Here is a 20,685-nt window from a genome sequence, read left to right as displayed (position 1 = left end):
TTTTTTTGTGGTACGCGGGCCTCTCACTGTTGCGGCCTCTCCCGTTGCGGAGCACAGGCTCCAGACGCGCAGGCTCAGCGGCCATGGCTCATGGACCCAGCCGCTCCACGGCATGTGGGATCTTCCCGGACCGGGGCACGAACCCGTGTCCCCCTACATTGGCAGGCGGACTCTCAACCACTGTGCCACCAGGGAAGCCCTCCTCTTTGCTTTCTTCAGTGATCTCTTGGTTATTTAGTAGTATATTGTTTAGCTTCCATGTGTTTGTATTTTTTACAGTTTTTTTCCCTGTAATTGATATCTAGTCTTATAGCATTGTGGTCGGAAGAGATACTTAATACGATTTCAGTTTTCTTAAATTTATCAAGGCTTGATATGTGACCCAATATATGATCTATCCTGGAGAATGTTCCGTGAGCACTTGAGAAGAAAGTGTATTCTGTTGTTTTCGGATGGTATGTTCTGTAAATATCAACTAAGTCCATCTTGTTTAATGTGTCATTTAAAGCCTGTGTTTGCTTATTGATTTACATTTTTGATGATCTGTCCATTGGTGAAAGTGGGGTGTTAAAGTCCCCTACTATTATTGTGTTACTGTTGTTTTCCCCTTTTATGGCTGTTAGCATTTGCCTTATGTATTGAGGTGCTTCTATGTTGGGTGCATAAATATTTCCAATTGTTATATCTTCTTCTTGGATTGATCCCTTGATCATTATGTAGTGTCCTTCTTTGTCTCTTGTAATAGTCTTTATTTTAAAGTCTATTTTGTCTGATATGAGAATTGCTACTCCAGCTTTCTTTTGATTTCTATTTGCATGGAATATCTTTTTCCATCCCCTCACTTTCAGTCTCTGTGTATCCCTAGGTCTGAAGTGGGTCTCTTGTAGACAGCATATATATGGGTCTTGTTTTTGTATCCATCCAGCCAGTTTGTATCTTTTGGTTGAAGCATTTAATCCATTTATATTTAAGGTCATTATTGATATGTATGTCCCTATTACCATTTTCTTAATTGTTTTGGGTTTGTTATTGTAGGTCTTTTCCTTCTCTTGGTTTCCTGCCTAGAGAAGTTCCTTTAGCATTTGTTGTAAAGCTGGTTTTGTGCTGCTCAATTCTCTTAGCTTTTGCTTCTCTGTAAAGGTTTTAATTTCTCTGTCAAATCTGGATGAGATCCTTGCTGGGTAGAGTAATCTTGGTTGTAGGTTTTTCCTTTTCATCACTTTAAATATGTCCTGCCAGTCCCTTCTGGCTTGCAGAGTTTCTGCTGAAAGATCAGCTGTTAACCATATGGGGATTCCCTTGTGTGTTATTTGCTGCTTTTCCCTTGCTGCTTTTAATATTTTTTCTTTGTATTTAATTTTTGATATTTTGATCGATATGTGTCTTGGTGTGTTTCTTCTTGGATTTATCCTGTATGGGCCTCTCTGCACTCCTGGACTTGATTATTTCCTTTCCCATATTAGGGAAGTTTTCAACTATAATCTCTTTAAATATTTTCTCAATCCCTTTCTTCTTCTCTTCTTCTTCTGGGACCCCTATAATTTGAATGTTGGTGCGTTTAATGTTGTCCCAGAGGTCTCTGAGATTGTCCTTAATTCTTTTCATTCTTTTTTCTTTATTCTGCTCTGCGGTAATTATTATTATTACTATATTTTTGTCCTGATTCCAGTGACTTTTTTTTTTAAGATGTTGGGGGTAGGAGTTCATTAATCAATTTATTTTTGCTGTGTTGGGTCTTCGTTTCTGTGCGAGGGCTTTCACTAGTTGTGGCAAGTGGGGGCCACTCTTCATCATGGTGCGCAGGCATCTCACTATCTCGGTCTCTCTTGTTGCGGAGCACAGGCTCCAGACGTGCAGGCTCAGTAGTTGTGGCTCACGGGCCTAGTTGCTCCACGGCACGTGGGATCCTCCCAGACCATGGCTCGAACCCGTGTCCCCTGCATTGGCAGGCAGATTCTCAACCACTGCGCCACCAGGGAAGCCCTGCGGTAATTATTTCCACTATTTTATCTTCCAGGTCACTTATCCATTCTTCTGCTTCAGTTATTCTGCTATTGATTCCTTCTAGAGAATTTTAAATTTCATTTATTGTGGTGTTCATCGTTTGTTTGCTCTTTAGTTCTTCTAGGTCCTTGTTAAACATTTCTTGTATTTTCTCCATTCTTTTTCCAAGATTTTGGATCATCTTTACTATCATTACTCTGAATTCTTTTTCAGGTAGACTGCTTACTTCCTCTTCATTTGTTTGGTCTGGTGTGTTTTTACCTTGCTCCTTCATGTGCTGTGTATTTTTCTGTCTTCTCATTTTGCTTAACTTACTATGTTTGGGGTCTCCTTTTCCTTTTCACAGGCTGCAGGTTCCCAGTTCTCGTTGTTTTCGGTGTCTGCCCCATTGGGTAAGGCTGGTTCAGTGGGTTGTGTAGGCTTCCTGGTGGAGGGGACTGGTGCCTGTGTTCTGGTGGATGAGGCTGGATCTTGTCTTTCTGGTGGGTAGGACTGCATCTGGTGGTGTGTTTTGGGGTGTCTGTGAACTTATTATGATTTTAGGCAGCCTCTCTGCTAATGGGTGGGGTTGTGTTCCTGTCCTGCTAGTTGTTCAGCATGGGGTGTCCAGCACTGGAGCTTGCTGGCTGTTGAGTAGAGCTGGGTCTTAGCTTTGAGACAGAGATCTCTGGGAGAGCTCTCACCGATTGATGTTACATGGGGCTGGGAGGTCTGTGGTGGTCCAAAGTCCTGAACTTGGCTCTCCCACATCAGAGGCTGAGGCCTGACACCCGGCCAGAGCACCAATACCCTGTCAGCCACACAGCTTTCCACAACCAAACTGACTGCTTGCGTGCAATCTGGGTTTGTCACCTGGAGAAGTTTCAGCAAAGACCATATGAATTATTTATCAACTTCCAAACTCCGGAACTCCACACTCCAGAGGCCCCCATTCGGATGTGCTGCCTCTCCCCTTCCACCCGCAGGTCCTATCCATTTCCAAATTTTAAAAGTACATTTTTAAAAAAGTACTGCCTGTACACATCTGTATTTTTTTTTTTTTTTGGTTTGTCTATGTTGATCTAGATCTATTTACTTATTTTACAGTGTTGTCTTTGGCCTTGGAGGAGTTAAATGACTTTGTCAAGTTCAAAGCTGATCATAATTTAATTGAATCAATTAAGAAAGATGTTTTAATTAAGAGATTACATGATACATTGTGGTAATGAATATGAAAGCACTTTTTGACTCTAAAGCATTTTGTAAACCATAGAGCACTCTGCAAATATGAATTATTTTTAAAGTAGGAAATTACTCTGAAGCATTGCTGGCCTCCAGGTATACTGCCAGGCTGATTATCCCAGAGGTAAAAGAATGGCTAGTTTCAACAATCAAATTCAGATGCTTGAATCATACGATTTATTGAATTAATTACAAACATACAGTGAGAAGCATAGGTAAAAGATGGGTATGTTAATACACTCAGGTTAGGATGCAAGTGGGAGGCAAGAGCCACACTACCTGAATCCTGTATTTTCTGTTTTTAGTTTGTCTAGTCTCTATGCTGCATCAGTTTTCCCTGGTGACAGTGTGGTTACCAGGACCTGAGTTGAGGATGAGCAAGGGGACTTGACAGATGGAAGGTGTCTGGATCCAGTGTTTGCTTGCTCTGTTGGAGAGGCTTGAGGTACTTACATCTGAACACAGCTGTAGTTGGCTGTTAACCTACAGGGCTGTTTATCCGGGTGTCTCAGGCAGATGGCACATGAGGCTAGAATAAGGATCAGCAGTGGGTGTTTGATTTAAGGACCACATAGCTATCTATCTGGATGTGTGACCTAATCCATGCTTTGTGAATATTTAAGGTTTGCTTCATCCTTCTATCTTTTGCTGTCTATACATAACATTCTTGCTTTGTTCCATCCTTTTAATCTATATTCAAAACAAATGAGTTCTAGCTTTTCTGTCTTTGGCCTATAGTTTATTGACAAGTATCTTAACTTCTGATATATCATATAAATTTCACCTGTGTTTCAAAAGTTACTTGTTTACTGTGTTTGCTTAGTTCATCTATCTTCCTTGTTTCTCTTGTTTTCTTTAAAGCACATTGAATATAGCATCTTAAATAATACAGCAAGCTCACTTCACAATTATTATATTATCTTCTAAAAGCACAGCAGAGGTAGAGGACTGATAAATATTGTAGCACAGGAATCTGTATCTATAAGGAAGGGGAAAGTTGTTAAAGAGTTTGGATACCTTCAGCTCTCTCTATGTATGTGTTTCATTGAGTTTAGTCCTTTCATTGTTCAGCCCTGGATAAAAGTGTTCAGATTACTTAAAAAATGGCAGTATCTTAAAAGTATGAATTGATACTCCTTCTTTTTCTGGGGGAAAGGCATCTTTCAAAGCTATTGTCAGAAATCCTGTAAATCTCTTCTATTAAATCAGACCCTTATAGAGAAAATAAAATGGAACTCTTGCTGGAAAATAATCTGTCTAGAAACTTTCTTGTTAGGGAATTGTCTATGGGGAAAAACTCAGATAAACAGTAGGTGGTTTAATGTTATAGAATTATTGCTTCTGTTTAATAATACTTACATGAAATCAGAATCCAATTTAAGCAGTTGTTTATGTAGCAAATTGTATACATTCCTTTCTATTTTAGTGGATATGCATTTACAAAGTTGATTTTATTATGATAAGCTGTGATAGTAAATCAAAATCGTGGAAATTACAACTTAAATAGTTTGACAGACTTTTTGTTTTTAATGTTATGTGTACATTGGTTGTAACTTGATTGTTTTTAATTTTATATTTAGTATAATTTTGAAAACGTGTCTCAGACATTTGATGACCTTCCAGCAAGATTTGGTTATAGACTTCCAGCTGAAGGTTTAAAGGTAAGAAAATAGTAATATATATTTAAAGGTACAGGACATTTAATAAAGTGATCTTTATTTCTCTTTATTTGTTTAAAGAATGAAAATATTTCTATTACTTATCATAAAACTTATACATGTTCATTCGTAAAGACTATTCAAAAGGTATGAAGAAGAAAGTGAAAATCACCTATGATTGTATTATTCTGAACTAGCTGCTGTTAACATTTGGTATATGATATTTCAGACCTGTTTGCTAGAATATGTGCCATGTGTGTGTTTGTAGATACACATGTGCATATATAGGTACAAATATATGTGCTTATATATTTATGTGCATATATATTTATGTACATATATAATGAATCTATATTTAATACGAATAGAAATATGCCACTTCGTTACCTGCCTTTTTTACTTTATTGTAAATCTAGAACATCTTTTCATGCTAATAGACAAGGATCTGCATTTTTATTTGCTGTGGCTGCATGGTTTTGCCATATCATGAAATACTGTATATTTTTGAACATTGGTTTGTTTAACTTTTTTTACAGTGGATATTTAGCTTGTCCAGTTTTTGCTAATACAGTTTGCCCATTTTTAAATTAAGATGTCCATTCTTATTGATTTGTAAGAATACTTTATATATTAAAAGTGCCAATCTATTGTTTGCCATATATGCCTCAGATCATTTTTCTCAGTTTGTCCTTCATCTTTTAATTTTAAAGTGTCAGAAGTTTTGTTTATGTAGTTAAATATTGTTATCTTTCCCTTCTACCTCTGGAGTCATGCTTAGAAGTTCCTTCCCTATTCTAAGATAATATAAGATTTTTATGTTATGTAAGTTAGAATACACGAAATTGTGTATATATGTACCACAGAAAGTTTTCAGTTTGTTCTTTCTTTCTTTATTTTTTAACTGACAAAGCAAAAGACTTTATTGGGAAGGGGCGCCCGGGTAGAGAGCAGCAGGATAAGGGAACCCAGGAGAACTGCTCAACCACTTGGCTCGAGGTCTCAGGTTCTATGGTAATGGGGTTTAGTTTCAGGGTTGTCTCTGGCCAGTCATCTTGCTTGGCCCATATTTGGTCTGACTCAGGGTCCTTCCTGGTGACACATGTATCTCTCAGCCAAGATGGATTCCTGTTCTAACTTTCTTAAAATTCCTTATTTAAGTACCATAAAACTGTTATTCTCATTTAGGATAGCAGGCATCTCCGAGAGGGACATATCAGTTGTTAATTTTTTAAAGATTTTAAATTATTAAAAAAATTCCCAACGTTGTATAACTATTTGTCATTGTAAATTTTTAAAAAACATTTATTTATTTATTTTTGGCTGTGTCGGGTCTTAGTTGCTGCAACACGCAGGATCTTTCGTTGCAGTGCACGGGCTTCTCTCTAATTGTGGCACGTGGGCTCAGTTGCCCTGCGTCATGTGGGATCTTAGTTCCCTGATCAGGGATCAAACCCAAATCCCCTTCATTGGAAGGCGGATTCTCTACCACTGGACCACCAGGGAAGTCCCCTGTAAAAATATTTAAACAGAAAAGAAGTATACAGAGGAAAAAGGAAAAAACCTTCCTGTACCCCTTCCTCATCTATACATATTAATACCACTTCCTCTTCAGAGTTCAGCATCAGGGTGTTAAATGTGCTCTTAGATCCTTTTCTAAATATGTAGTGCTTTTTAGTTCATAAATTTATGAACTTGTGAAGTTCATAAATGGTTATCATTTGTGAATAAGAAAGGTTTCTTAATTTTTATAAGGAAACCCATTCTAGCTAATTTATCTAGAAAGGGATTTATGAAGGGATAAAGATATTCAGAGTATCATAGCCTGGAGAAGCATTTTCCAAACTGTTTCAGGAATGAAACTCAGAAGCACCTTGTAGAACTGGCTTGATGAAAGATTGATGGCAGCCAGTGACTCCCAGAGAAAAACACATCACCTTGTCTCTGATCAGGAAGCCTCTGTGGTCTTAAAACAATCTGCCTCTATTGCTACCCAAGTTAATCAAAGAGATACCCTTTGCCAAACTGTTTTCCTCAGATCTAACACCTGGATTTTTCTAATTGACAGACTCTAGACCACATAGTTACTAGCCATATTCTTTCTTTCTTTCTTCCTTTCTTCCTTTCTCCCTTCGTTCGTTCGTTCGTTCCTTCCTTCCTTCCTTCCTTCCTTTCTTTCTTTCCTTTCTTCACCCATTTTTAAAAAATATCTTTATTGGAGTATAATTTCTTTACAATGTTGTGTTAGTTTCTGCTCTACAACAGAGTGAATCAGCTATATGTATACATATATCCCCATATCCCCTCCTTCTTCAGCCTCCCTCCCACCCTCCCTATCCCACCCCTCTAGGAGGTCACAAAGCACAGAGCTGATCTCCCTGTGCAATGCAGCCACTTCCCACTAGCCATCCATTTTACATTTGGTAGTGTATATATGTCAGTACTACTCTCTCACTTTGTCCCAGCTTCTCCTTACCCTGCTGTGTCCTCAAGTCCATTCTCTACGTCTGCATCTTTTTTTTTTTTTTTGCGGTACACAGGCCTCTCACTGTTGTGGCCTCTCCCATTGCGGAGCACAGGCTCCGGACGCGCAGGCCCAGTGGCCACGGCTCACGGGCCCAGCCGCTCTGCGGCATGTGGGATCCTCCAGGACCAGGGCACGAACCCGCGTCCCCTGCATCAGCAGGTGGACTCTCAACCACTGCGCCACCAGGGAAGCCCTATGTCTGCATCTTTATTTCTGCCCTGCCACTAGTTTCATCAGTACTGTTTTTGTTTTTTTGATTCCATATATGTGCGTTAGCATCCGGTATTTGTTTTCTCTTTCTGACTTACTTCACTCTGTATGATAGACTCTAGGTCCATCCACCTCATTACAAGTAACTCAATTTCATTCCTTTTTATGGCTGAGTAATACTCCATTGTATATATATGTGCCTCATCTTCTTTATCCATTCATCTGTCGATGGACACTTAGGTCGTCCTGGCTACTGTAAATAGTGCTGCAGTGAACATTGTGGTACATGTCTGTTTTTGAATTATGGTTTTCTCAGGGTATATGCCCAGTAGTGGGATTGCTGGTTCTTATGGTAGTTCCACTTTTACTTTTCTAAGGAACCTCCATACTGTTCTCCATAGTTAGCCATATACTTTAGTGAAATACCTGGCTATGAGGGAGGGTGGGCAATACATAGTAGTAGTTGTTGTTATTTTTGTTGTTTTAGTCTGCTTTGGGAAGGTGGGGTTCCTAGCATGGGGAAAGATGTGGGTACTGTGAATGGAAGGTATCCACTACGGCATTACTTTGCATCTGACACCCCGCACTCCCCACATTAGCATTGTGTCTTAGGGAGTTTTCCACAGCCGTGGAAAGAATGTTCTTTGGGCTTCCCTGGTGGCGCAATGGTTGAGAGTCCACCTGCTGATGCAGGGGACACGGGTTTGTGCCCCGGTCCGGGAAGATCCCACATGCCGCGGAGCGGCTGGGCCTGTGAGCCATGGCTGCTGAGCCTGCGCGTCTGGAGCCTGTGCTCCGCAACGGGAGAGGCCACAACAGTGAGAGGCCTGCGTACCGCCAAAAAAAAAAAAAAAAAAAAGAATGTTCCTGTTGAGCACTGTATGATATTCTGTAATATGCATGACCATAGTTTATTAGTCATTTTCTATTAACAGATATTTTGGTTTCTTATCCAAAGTCCAGTTATTTCTCTAGGATAGAGATTTGGAAGTGTAATTGATGTTTCCATGGGTATGTATATCTAAAATTTTCTTAGATACACTAAATTACTTTTCTAGATAGCTGTACTAATGGGTATGAGAATACCCATTTCCCTACACCCTTGCCAACACTGGATATTATCAGTCTTTTTAACTTTTGCCAATCTGATGGGCAAAAAGGATTATCTTCTTTTAATTTGCATTTCTCTGATTACCAGTGATTTTGAACTGGCATCCTTTCTTCCATTCAGCATAAGGAGTCAGACAATCCCTTTTCACTGAAGAACCTTTCTGCTTAGTAAGCTTGTTTTAAAGAGTTCCATAAACTCCTGATAACCATATTCTTATTGTTGCTCCTCTGTGTTATTGTAAATTTAGTTTACATTTAAAAGGAATTTTGACAACTGTATTTATTCACTGCCTGAGAAAAAATAGTGTTAAATATCTGCCTGCTTTTGTACTGTGACAATATAGGGCGAGCCCAGGAGGTAAAATACAGTGATAGTAAAGAGAGTATTCTAACAAATTGTTGGATCATTATGGGTAGCTTTTATATTTATGTGACTGGCTTGCCATTGCCCAGAATCAGAATTCACAAACACTAGCCTACTTCTTATCATTAAAAGGAGGACTTGATGATAAAGTGGGGATGGCTTACTGTAGTGTAATGTCTATAAAACTAATTAAATGTCTGTGTTAAAAATATAACCAAGTTAATTTAAAAATATTGTATGGTTATTAAGAGACATAGCTGAGAAATATTTTAACTTTTAAACTTTGGCCAGAGTGTTTAGTTGGGATGGTTTTTGTAGGCTTATGTTCTGTATTCTGTAGGTTTTAGAATATCACTGGATTCCACCATTTATAAGAGATCAGATATATATAACACATATCAGTTGAAATTCTGTGTTTACATGCCATTTACATATGCCCCAGTATTAAGCTAATAGTAAGCAAAGAAAATTTTAGCTATTTGAGATTTAATGTAAAAATGTGAATCTTGCAAGAATTAAAATACAGCATGTTAGTGTTGTAGAAGTTTTAAAAGAAAGATTTGATATTTTTACCTGAGGGAAGCTTTTTGTTTTCAGTTATACATTTTAATTGGCTGTTTTGGCAGGTACCTTTTCCAGAAAACCTTTTTTTTTTTTCCTTTAAAAATGGTTCAGGTCAAAAGGGAAGATGTATGGCATCAGTATGTTCCTTTAAATATAAATACCTTGTAAGAGACCTGGCAATGAAATATCATACGGTCGTATGGTGTGGCCATTGTCCAGAGTTAGATACTCACAAGGAGTTCATTACTGAGAGTCCACTTCAGAAGGACTGAAGAGACACTTCAGAAGGTCTTTAACCTCTTGGTTTGGTGATGTAACCCCATTCCCTCTCCTCCCTCACTAAAGGAAATACCTACATGTAAGTGTTACTCTTTTGCCACATCCTTGCCAAGACTTGGTATTGTCAGAATTGTTTGCCAACTTGATGGATATGAAGTGGTATCTTACTGCTTTTACTGGGGATTTCCTGAATTATTAGTGAGATCAAGCTTTTTTTTATAGTATTATTGGTCAATCAGGTTTCTTTTAGTTTGAATTGTCTTTTTTTTTAAACTCATTTTTGTATTGGTTTGTTAATTTTTGAAGTACTGATTTGTAGGAAACCAGATACTAATCCTTTATTTATATTGCCTTATAAATATTTTCTTCTTTGGGCCTTTTAACTTTTTTTTTAAATAACAGCTCATATTTTTTTAAATTGGTTAATGTATTTTTTTAAATTTTATTTATTTATTTATTTTTGGCTGCATTGGGTCTTTGTTGCTGTGCACAGGCTTTAGTTGTGGCGAGCAGGGCTACTCTTCATTATGGTGCGCGGGCTTTTCATTGCGGTGGCTTTTCTTGTTGCAGAACACGGGCTCTAGGCGCTTGGGCTTCAGTAGTTGCGGCACGTGGGCTTCAGTAGTTGTGGCTCACGGGCTCTAGAGCACAGGCTCAGTAGTTGTGGCGCACAGGCTTCGTTACTCCGCGGCTCATGGGATCTTCCCGGACCAGGGATCGAACCCGTCTCCCCTGCATTAGCTAGGTGGATTCTTAACCACTATTCCACCAGGGAAGCGCTGTGCCTTTTAATTTTAAATTGCCTTTTAAAATTATGCCGAAGTTTAAATTTTAATGTAGACATCTTTTTGATGTTTTGCATTTTCTGTATCTTAAGTAATCCTTTCCTACCCTGAGGTCTTGAAATATTTTCCTCTGTTTAGTCCAAAATTTGTAAATTTTTCCCATGCCCCCAACTCCTTGCTTAGGAGGTCTTTAATGTACCCAGAATTATTTTATTGTATAGTGTAAAATAGGCCTCTATTTTTACCTTTTTGAAATGAATAACCAACTACTAAAGCATCATTATTGCATAGTCAAGATTTTACCATGTAGATTTGTAATGCTAGCAAAGTTTCTTGCTAGACTCTGTGTGTATTATCAATATCATGGAGTAATTCAGTTATACATTGAAGGCCAGTCTCAGGAAGATCAAGCTTTTCTAGGTTTCTTGTTTCTGTACTTTTAAGTGCCTTGATAGGTAGAAGGAATAATGATGATTATTAAAAATTCAAACCAAGGTTTATCTCTGATAAGTAAGACTAGTATCAGATTTCCTGAGTATTCCTATTAATGGTAAATCTTGTTTTCAGCAAAATACCCTTTGGGCTAGATTTACCATGATCATTGTGTACAGTGTTTTTGTAATCTGGTACTCAGCCTAAGTTCTTCATGTGGATGAGAAGGCATAGAGGATAAAGGTCATGACATGCAGATTTGTCCTTGACTATCATTCCTAATATATAGAACAAAGGTACAAATAAAAGGTTCCTTATATGATAAATGATTTATTTTTCCTCATCATTATTCTTAAATTAATACCCTATATCATCACCAGTTAATTTTTCACAAACTGTATTATTCTTTGAAAGTTAATTTACTAGTTAGTTTTAGGATTATTTTATAAGAAATGATTTTGTTTAATGCAAAGGCTTGAGGTTAGAAGAGAGATTTTTTTTTTTTTGCTATGAAGGAAAATGCAAATATTGCAAGGAAAAGTGGTTGTTTGGGTGCCTTATTTGTGAGACTCCCTTTGCATTCTTTGTAGGGAAGATGTTCAGTACCAGCTACTGTATTTTCCCTCCCAGAACACTTGACAGTTTTGTGATAGAAAGAAGTCTTGGTTAAGGGTGAATGTGCTTGGCTTCCTCACTCCTAGGAACTATTAACTATTGCAGTGTCACCTTCTATTTGTAGACTAAAACAGAGGTCAGAGTCTCCTTTTCAAAGGAAAAATAAGGAAATAGCACCATCAAAATAAGGAGTAAACCACCTGGCTATACATAAAATGAGAATTCTAAAATATAAAGACATTTTCAAATGTACCAACTTAGATCATATTCAAAGAATGCTTCTTCAGTGACTTTTGAACTTATAAAATAAACCTTTTCCTGTTAATTTCAAAAGTGATGATTGCTCGTTCATTTATTATGAATCAGAGATGTAGAAAATTATGAAGAATTATTTCATTATGACAGTTTATCACTTAGAAGTGGGGAGGCAGGGAGAGAGCATAAAGTGGAGGGTCAGAAAAGAATGGATGGGAAAATCTACACGTATCCCACCCATCTTATCTGGAATTCCCAAAATCCAACCTTGCTTCTTTTCCTTTGTTCCACAGTTTGGTCCCTAGTCTCTTCCACCATCCTTGGACCTACCCGCTTTTTTCTGTTTACTCTCCTATCACCTTGGAAGTCAGCAGAGGCTTAGGTATCTGATACCATAAATCAACACAGCTCCCCTGCATACATCCCTGTTTCATTACTGGGCATTTTTGTTGTTCGTTCACTTAGTAGTTTTCATTAGATTTTCTTGCTGGCTTTCTCAGTCTGATACAGTAAAAAGGTCATTTTTAAATTCTTTTGCCCATGAAAAAATATTTTTCTGATTATAAAAGTAATATATGGTCACTATAAAAATTAAGATGATATAGGACATGTATAAAGAAGAATATGAAAATCATACATAATTCCACAACCAAGAGATTATAGTCCAACTATGTGAGTTTTCATAGATACATTTATGACTTTATTTTATGCATTTATATATGTTATTTTGCAACTTTTTAAAATTTGGCAATATCATGGCATATCCAATATCATGGATATCTTTTCGTGTAAAAATATATGTATTCATATCATCAGTAGAAATTTTGCAATTTATTGTAACACTTGAATTTTACCATACTGTAACCAATTCCCTGTGTCATTGGACATTTGGATTGCTTTTAATTTTTAAAAATTATGAAATATTGCAAACAGAATAGAGTAAGGGAATAATAGAACATCCAATATATCTACTATTGATACTTAAATGTTAATATTTTACCAGTTTTTAAAGAGGAAATAAAATGTTACCAATTACATTGGAACATTATTTTTATCCTTCCAATTTCATTCCCTTATCTTCCCCCTCATAGATAATCATTACCCTGATATTTATGTATATATTTTCCATTTAATGTTATAAAACGTGTTACCTTATATAAGCATCTATAAACACTATTGTGCTTGCTTTTAAACTTTGTTTGGTCAGGCTTTTTTTTTTTTTTTTTTTTTTTGCGGTACGCGGGCCTCTCACTGTTGTGGCCTCTCCCGTTGCGGAGCACAGGCTCCGGACGCGCAGGCTCCGGACGCGCAGGCTCAGCGGCCATGGCTCACGGGCCCAGCCGCTTCGCGGCATGTGGGATCTTCCCAGACCGGGGCACGAAGCCATGTCCCCTGCATCTGCAGGCAGACTCTCAACCACTGTGCCACCAGGGAAGCCCTGGTCTGGCTTTTAAACTTGCTTTTTTCATCTAACACTATATTTGAAATTTATGTTGTTACATAGTCTTAATTCATTTTAAAGAATAGTACTCCATTTTATGAATATGCCACAATTTATTTTTTTATTCTTTTGTTGGTAGATATGTAAGATGTCAGTTTTTTGCTATATAGTGTTGCAGTGAACGTCCTTAAAAATGTGACCTTGTGTACAGAATAACTAAATGCCATTTCACACTCATCAGGTTAGTGAAAAAAAAAAAGCCTTTCAGTGGCTAGCAAGGAAATGGGAAACCAAGTATTCTTGTATATGGCTGGTATATGAGTTTCTGACCAATTTGGAGATTTTGATAGTATATTCCTTCTTCTCTTAAGTGAGAGTTTGCCGTGATGAAATAATTTATTTTTCCCACATTTAATATATTTCTTATTTCATTTAATAAATAAGTCAGTGATCATCACCTTTGAAATTAACAGAAAAACTAATACCAGTACTAACACTTACTATTTTGTATTGTTCTCCCTACTTTTATCTGTTTACCTGCACTACCCCTTTGTGCTATTTGCCATTCTCTTTGAATACCAAATATTGAAATAATTTCTGTAGTTAGGATCTGACCATTTCCATCAGTAATTTTAAGTCCTGACCCCCTTAATCAGATTGATAACCAGATTATATTCAACTTTAGTTAACTATCAATAGATTGTGCTCAACTATGACTGAGTTATGATTATAACAAATTGCAAACAGCAGATGATATAGTGAGTAATGAATGCTCGAAGGTCTTTGTTTCTTTTTTTAGAAAACAATGTGTTTTTGGCTTCATTACAAAAGAATTCCTTTTACTCAGGTTTCACTTTTGTTTGCAAAACAGAAGGAGAATTTCTTTACTGTCTCTTAAGTTTTCACAGATTTACTTTCTGTATTTGTTTCCGAACTTTTTTGTTATCAAAGATTTTGTTAAGAATTCTGTAACTGATTAACACATTTAAAGCTTTTATGTTCTTAGAGGATCTGCCAAGCACTACAGAATACAAAATACTAATAAATATTCCTTACTGGCGTGTATTGATTATATGGCAGTTTAGAAGGCCATCTTAAAGGACACGTAATTACAGTGTAAGCTCAATCCACTTAAAATTCCTCTTGTTTTTAAAGATACTATCTTGTTGGATGTAGCAAGTCCTGCAAGTATACCAGTGTTTTGATCTTCTAAGTTTCAGTCTGTTGGTTCAGACTGAAGCGAGAATTCTTGATTTTTTTTTTTTTTTTTTCTTAAGAATGATAATGGTGTGTGTGGGTATGCTGGTGGAGCCGTATGTAACATATTAACTAAAAGATATTGTCCACCAGAGGGCGTATTTTGTTTTCTAAAATGTCAAGATAATATCCACTGAGTGAAGCAATATCTGTATATGCTGAATGAGAAGCATGTACCAGATGGACTTTTCTTCATAGAGCTTGAATATTGTAAAATCAAAATCCTGACAACTACTTCTATGTTAAGTAAAACTCAAGGCTATAGTCTAAATTTTTATCAATTATGTTGTAATTTTTAAGATTTAAATTTGATAATAGAAAAACCAAAGGATTGTCAACCAGATCTCTTATGATTTCTCTTTATTTAAATCTTTCAACATCAATTTGAGTGAAAAAGGCATTGTTGATCTTATTTCCTAGCTTTATGCTAGACACCATGATTTATTGCCCCTCCTCTCCTTTTTTTCTTTTTAACGATAAGATCACTAGCAAATTATTTAAGTCTGCAGATTAGTTTGAAGTAGTAAACTTTGGGAGAAGATATTTGTTAATTTACATTAAATGTGAAATTCTATTTGCAATCAAGTTAATGTTATTTTGATGATATAAGGAAAGATATAGTAGATGTTTAGCAAGATAAATTATATTTAGATAGGATGGCCAATACTCTAAAACCAAGAGGTGATCGATTAAGCGTTTGGAATATATTTCTACTTACCCAGTGTGATCTAGGAAACAAAAAAGAAAAAAGAGGAACGCATCTCCATCAGATAAAAATGTCTTGTTATCTGCAAAAACAGTAGCTATCACTGGTTACAGTGGACCGGAGCCTGTGCAAATGGGCTGTCCACTTCAAGAGCATTCATGTTCATGAGACATGTGTTTCTAGATGACCTTGTATTAGGTGATATATATATTCAACAGATATTACTTTTTTGGGTAAGAATTTAACAAACAACATTAATAGTAAAAAAAAGGAGTATTTAAGGTACAATCATAAGTCATACTAAAAACCGTCTGATTCAGTGACCAGCCTCATGTCCTCATGTTTTCTAAGTAACAATTTTATTGAGATATAGTTCACATACCATACAATTCATCCATTTAGTTTGTTTCAGTGGCTTTTGATGGTGTCCTTTGAAGTACAAAAGTTTTAAATTTTGATTAAATTCAGTTTGTCTGTTGTTTCTCTTACTGTTTATGATTTTGGTAGTATCATGTCTAAAAAACCAGTGCCTAATCCAAAGTCATGAAAATTTATGCATGTTTTCTTCCAGGACTTTTACTGTCTTAGTTCTCAGATTTATATCTTTAATTCATTTTGATTTAATTTTTATATATAGTATGTAATTCTTTTATATATAGTACTTTTATATATAGTATATAATTATATATAGTATATAATTACATATGTAATTCTTTTGCATGTGTATATCCAGTTGCCTCGCCACCACTTGTTGAAAAAACTATTTTTTTCCATTGAATTATCATGACACCCTGGTAAAAAACAAGTCAATTGATCATAAATATGAAGGTTTATTTCTGGAGTCTGTATTCTGCTCTGTTCATCTGTATGTCTGTCTATATGCCAGCACCATACTGTTTTGATTACATAGCTATATACTAGTAAGTTTGAAACTGGAAAGTGTGGGTCCTCCAATTTGTTCTCCTTTTCAACATTATTTTGGCCTTTCTGGGTACCCTGGATTTCCATTTGAACTTTAGGATCACCTTGTCAATTTCTGCAAAAAAAAAAATCCAGCTGGGATTGTGATACAGATTGCATCGAAATTGTAGATTCATGGAGTATTGTCATCCTAACAATATTGTCTTCTGATCTATGAACATGAACCCTTTCCATTTATTTAGATCTTCTTTAATATCTTTTAACAAGGTTTGTAACTTTTAGTATACAGGTCTTGCATTTCTTTTATCAAATTTATTACTAAGTATTTTATTATTTTTAATACTATTATAAATGATATTGTGTTCCTAGTTTGCTTTTCAGATGGCTCATTGTAAGTATATAGAAATACAATGGATTTTTTATATTGATCTTGTATTCTGCAACCTTGCTGAACTTGATTTTTAGTTCTAATTATTCTTAAGTGGATTTCTTAGGATTTTCTATGTGTAAGATCATACCATCTGCAAATAGAGATAATTTTACTTCTTCCTTTCCAATTTGGATGCCTTTTCTTTTTTCCCCCTCACTGCCCTGAAAAGAACTGCCAGTACATTTTTGTTTTTTATTTTTTTAATTTATTTTGTATTTTTACTTTTTTTTAATTGCAGTATAGTTGATTTACAGTGTTGTGTTAGTTTCTGGTGTACAGCAAAGTGATTCAGTTACACATAGATACATACATATGTATGTGTGTATTCTTTTCTAGATTCTTTTCCATTATAGGTTATTACAAGATATTGAATATAGTTCCCTGTGTTATACAGTAGGACCTTGTTGTTTATCTATTTTGTAGAAAGTAGTGTGTATCTGTTAATTCCAAGCTCCTAATTTATCCCTCCCCCTCTTTCCCCTTTGGTAACCTTGTTTGTTTTCTATGTCTATGAGTCTGTTTCTGTTTTTATTTTGTAAGTAAGTTTCATTTGTACCCTTCTTTTTAGATTCCACATATAAGTGATATCATATGATATTTGTCTTTCTCTGTGTCACTTAACTTCACTCAGTATGACAATCTCTAGGTCCATGCATTTGCTGCAAGTAGCATTATTTTGTTCTTTTTTATGGCTGAGTAATATTCCATTGTATATTATATATGTACCACATCTTCTTTATCCATTCCTCTGCTGATGGATATTTAGGTTGCTTCCATGTCTTGGCTATTGTAAATAGTGCTGCAATGAACATTGGGGTGCATGCATCTTTTCGAATTATGGTTTTCTCCGGGTATATGCTCAGGAGTGGGACTACTGGGTCATGTGGTAGTTGTATTTTTAGATTTTTAAGGGACCTCCATACTGTTTTTCAGTTTACATACTGACTGTACCAGTTTACATTCCCACCAACAGTGTAGGAGGGTTCCCTCTTTTCCACACGCTCTCCAGCATTTATTATTTGTAGACTTTTTGATGATGGCCATTCTGACCGGTATGAGATGATACCTCATTGTAGTTTTCATTTGCATTTCTCTAATAATTAGCGATGTTGAACATCTTTTCATGTGCCTTTTGGCCATCTGTAGTCTTCTTAGGGGAAATGTTTATTTAGGTCTTCTGCCCATTTTTTGATTAGGTTGTTTGTTTTTGATATTGAGCTGTACGAGCTGTTTGTGTATTTTGGAGATTAATCCTTTGTCAGTTGCATCATTTGCAAATATTTTCTCCCATTCTGTACGTTGTTTTTGTGTCTTGTTTATGGTTTCCTTTGCTGTGCAAAAGCTTTTAAGTTTGATTAGGTCCCATTAGTTAAGAGGATTTCTAATTTGAGCCTTTATGTGATTCACCTTATAAAAATTGAGTGATTACCAACCATATCAAATACTGTGCAAGTATGTACACTCAAAATCATTGCAGTTTTGTGAGAGTTTTTTTTCTCAGTCCTATCTGAACAATTTTAATATGAGTAGATATGAGTTATATTCAGTATTTATAAATTGAAAAGTTGATAAATATAAAACCAGGAAGGGGAATGTTACACTGGGATGTACTCGAGAGTAACAGGTACTTTAGTTACATCGAAATGGTTCGATGCTACCATTTCCCTTCTTGACACCTGGTATTTTCCTCTTTAAATGGTTTGAGCTTTTTTTCTTTTCCAAGTATATTTGTGTAGCACAAATATCATAATGGAAATAATAACTTTAAGGAATAATCTGTAGTCCCACTAATCTCACCAAAATCATTTTCTTTTTGTGTTTATATTAAATTTGAAAGACAATGTTTTGAAGAAAAGGACCATCATTTGAGTCAGCTCTAGGTTTGACTCAAATTAACAGTGGAATGTTAATTGGGTATGTTATCTTCTTTGATGCTTAAGTTTCTTCTCTAAAATGGGAATGATAATGCCTTTGTGATCTGTGATCCTCAGTTGTAACTGTAAAGCTATCTGTGTATTCTGGGACTTCAGTTTAGTAATGATAGTTAACAACAGGGACAAATAACTTGGAACACCAGTTGTCTATAAACCACCTTGTGGACTTATACAATCTCATGAAAGATGCTGGGATTATAGGAGAAAATAGGAAGGTATAAGAAAAAGAAGAAAAAAATATAAACAGAGTGCTAATGTTTTAATAAGCACATAAGTTCTGTCATAGAAGTGGTGATAATATTAGCACAATGCCAAAATTATTAGAGTGCTGTGCTGAGAATAGGGAAGCTTGGAACTTAGTTTTGGTTTAATTCATATCTTTGTGAAGATGAGCAGTGTACTAAAATGGGAAGAAGCTGGACTTTTGGGTCAGAGTTACTGAACTTCAAATTCTGGTTCTATCACTGGGCAAGTTATTCAACTTCTTTAGGTCTACCTATTTGTCTGTAATAGTACATATCCAGTAGACTAGTGTGAGGAAAGTGGCTACTTATTATTTCCTTCCTTCTCTTATTTTGGGTTTAATTTGCTCTTATTTTTTCCAGTTTCTTTAGATGAACATTGAGGTCATTAATTTGAAACCTTTCCTCTTTTCTAATATGGGTATTTAGATCTATAAATTTTGCTCTAAGTATTATTTTAGCTGTGTCCCCCAAATTTTGGTAAGTTGTATCTTTATTTTCATCTGCTTCAAGTGTTTAGGGCTAATGTGGCTTACTTCTGAGGCAGCAGTCTTCTGAGGACTCTATTTCATGCTATGTGTAAAACTATTCCCAGCCCTGTGTGAACTCCAGAGATTGTTCTGTTTACTCCTTTCTCATGGTTCTTTCTTAGTTTTGGTAGTTCCCTCACATACGTATGCAGATTACTACTCAGCCAACGACTTGAGTGGATGCCTCTACGTATATCTGGAGCTCTCTTTGCAGTTCGCTCCTCCCCAATGTTGTGTCCCACAAAATCTAGCTGTGTTGACCTCCCCAAATTATGAATTGTCTCCTCAACTTACTGAGACTACCAGACTCTGTTGTGTTCCCCTGCCCTGTCCCGAGGCCTGGAATCTCTCCAGGCAGTGAGCTAAGGATTTTATAGGGCTCATCTCATTTGTTTCCTTTTCTCAGGAATCACTGTTGTGCTGTTTGTTGTCCAGTGTTTGAAAGCTGATGTTTCATATCTTTTTTTTTTTTTGGTTCTCTAGTTAATTAAAGCAAGAGGTTAAAACTAGCCCGTGTTATTCCATCATGGCTGGGAAGTGGAAGTTCAGCTTAGCATCCAGTAGGTAGTTGATAAAGGTTAATTATCAAATCCATTAAAACAAATCACTCAAAAATTCTCATTTGAGGAAATTATTAAGATGAGTGATTTTAGAACTATGTATCAACATTGTGTAAATGTGCTTTCTTTTGTTCACTTTTAATCTCAGTGCAATTAATAAACAAGTATAGTAGTCTGGGACTTTTTAAAATTAAAACTTTGACAGTTTTAGAATATTAAAATGAGTTAAATTTTGTTTCTAATGCTTGTGACCTTTTTCAGAAATAATGTTTTAAAAATAGTTGGTCTCGGGGCTTCCCTGGTGTCTCAGTTAAGAATCTGCCTGCCTAAATATGTTAAAAAAAAAAAAAAAAAAAGAATCTGCCTGCCAATGTCAGGGGACACAGGTTCTAGCTCTGGTCTGGGAAGATCCCACATGCTGCGGAGCAACTAAGCCCGTGCACCACAACTACTGAGCCTGTGCTCTAGAGCCCGCGAGCCACAACTACTGAAGCCCGCATGCCTAGAGAAAAGCCACCGCAATGAGAAGCCCGTGCATCGCAACGAAGTGTAGCCCCCACTCGCCACAACTAGAGAAAGCCCTGGCGCAGCATCGAAGACCCAGTGCAGCCCCAAAAAAGAAAAAAAGTTGGTCTAAACTATT

General features: G+C 36.3%; 1 protein-coding gene across 2 annotated transcripts in view; it reads left to right on the top strand.

Moving 5' to 3' along the window:
- The window catches only part of RNF13 (ring finger protein 13), a 137,270-nt gene that overhangs the window by 37,870 nt on the left and 78,715 nt on the right, over positions 1–20,685 (top strand). For both annotated transcript variants that reach the window (XM_004278179.3, XM_033402746.2), the window contains exon 3: positions 4,806–4,886. In XM_004278179.3, coding sequence (XP_004278227.1) covers positions 4,806–4,886 — 81 coding nt within the window. The remainder of the gene's footprint in view (positions 1–4,805; positions 4,887–20,685) is intronic.

Source organism: Orcinus orca, chromosome 5 (assembly GCF_937001465.1).
Source record: "Orcinus orca chromosome 5, mOrcOrc1.1, whole genome shotgun sequence".
Taxonomy (NCBI): domain Eukaryota; kingdom Metazoa; phylum Chordata; class Mammalia; order Artiodactyla; family Delphinidae; genus Orcinus; species Orcinus orca.
This window is presented reverse-complemented; position numbering and strand designations above follow the sequence as displayed.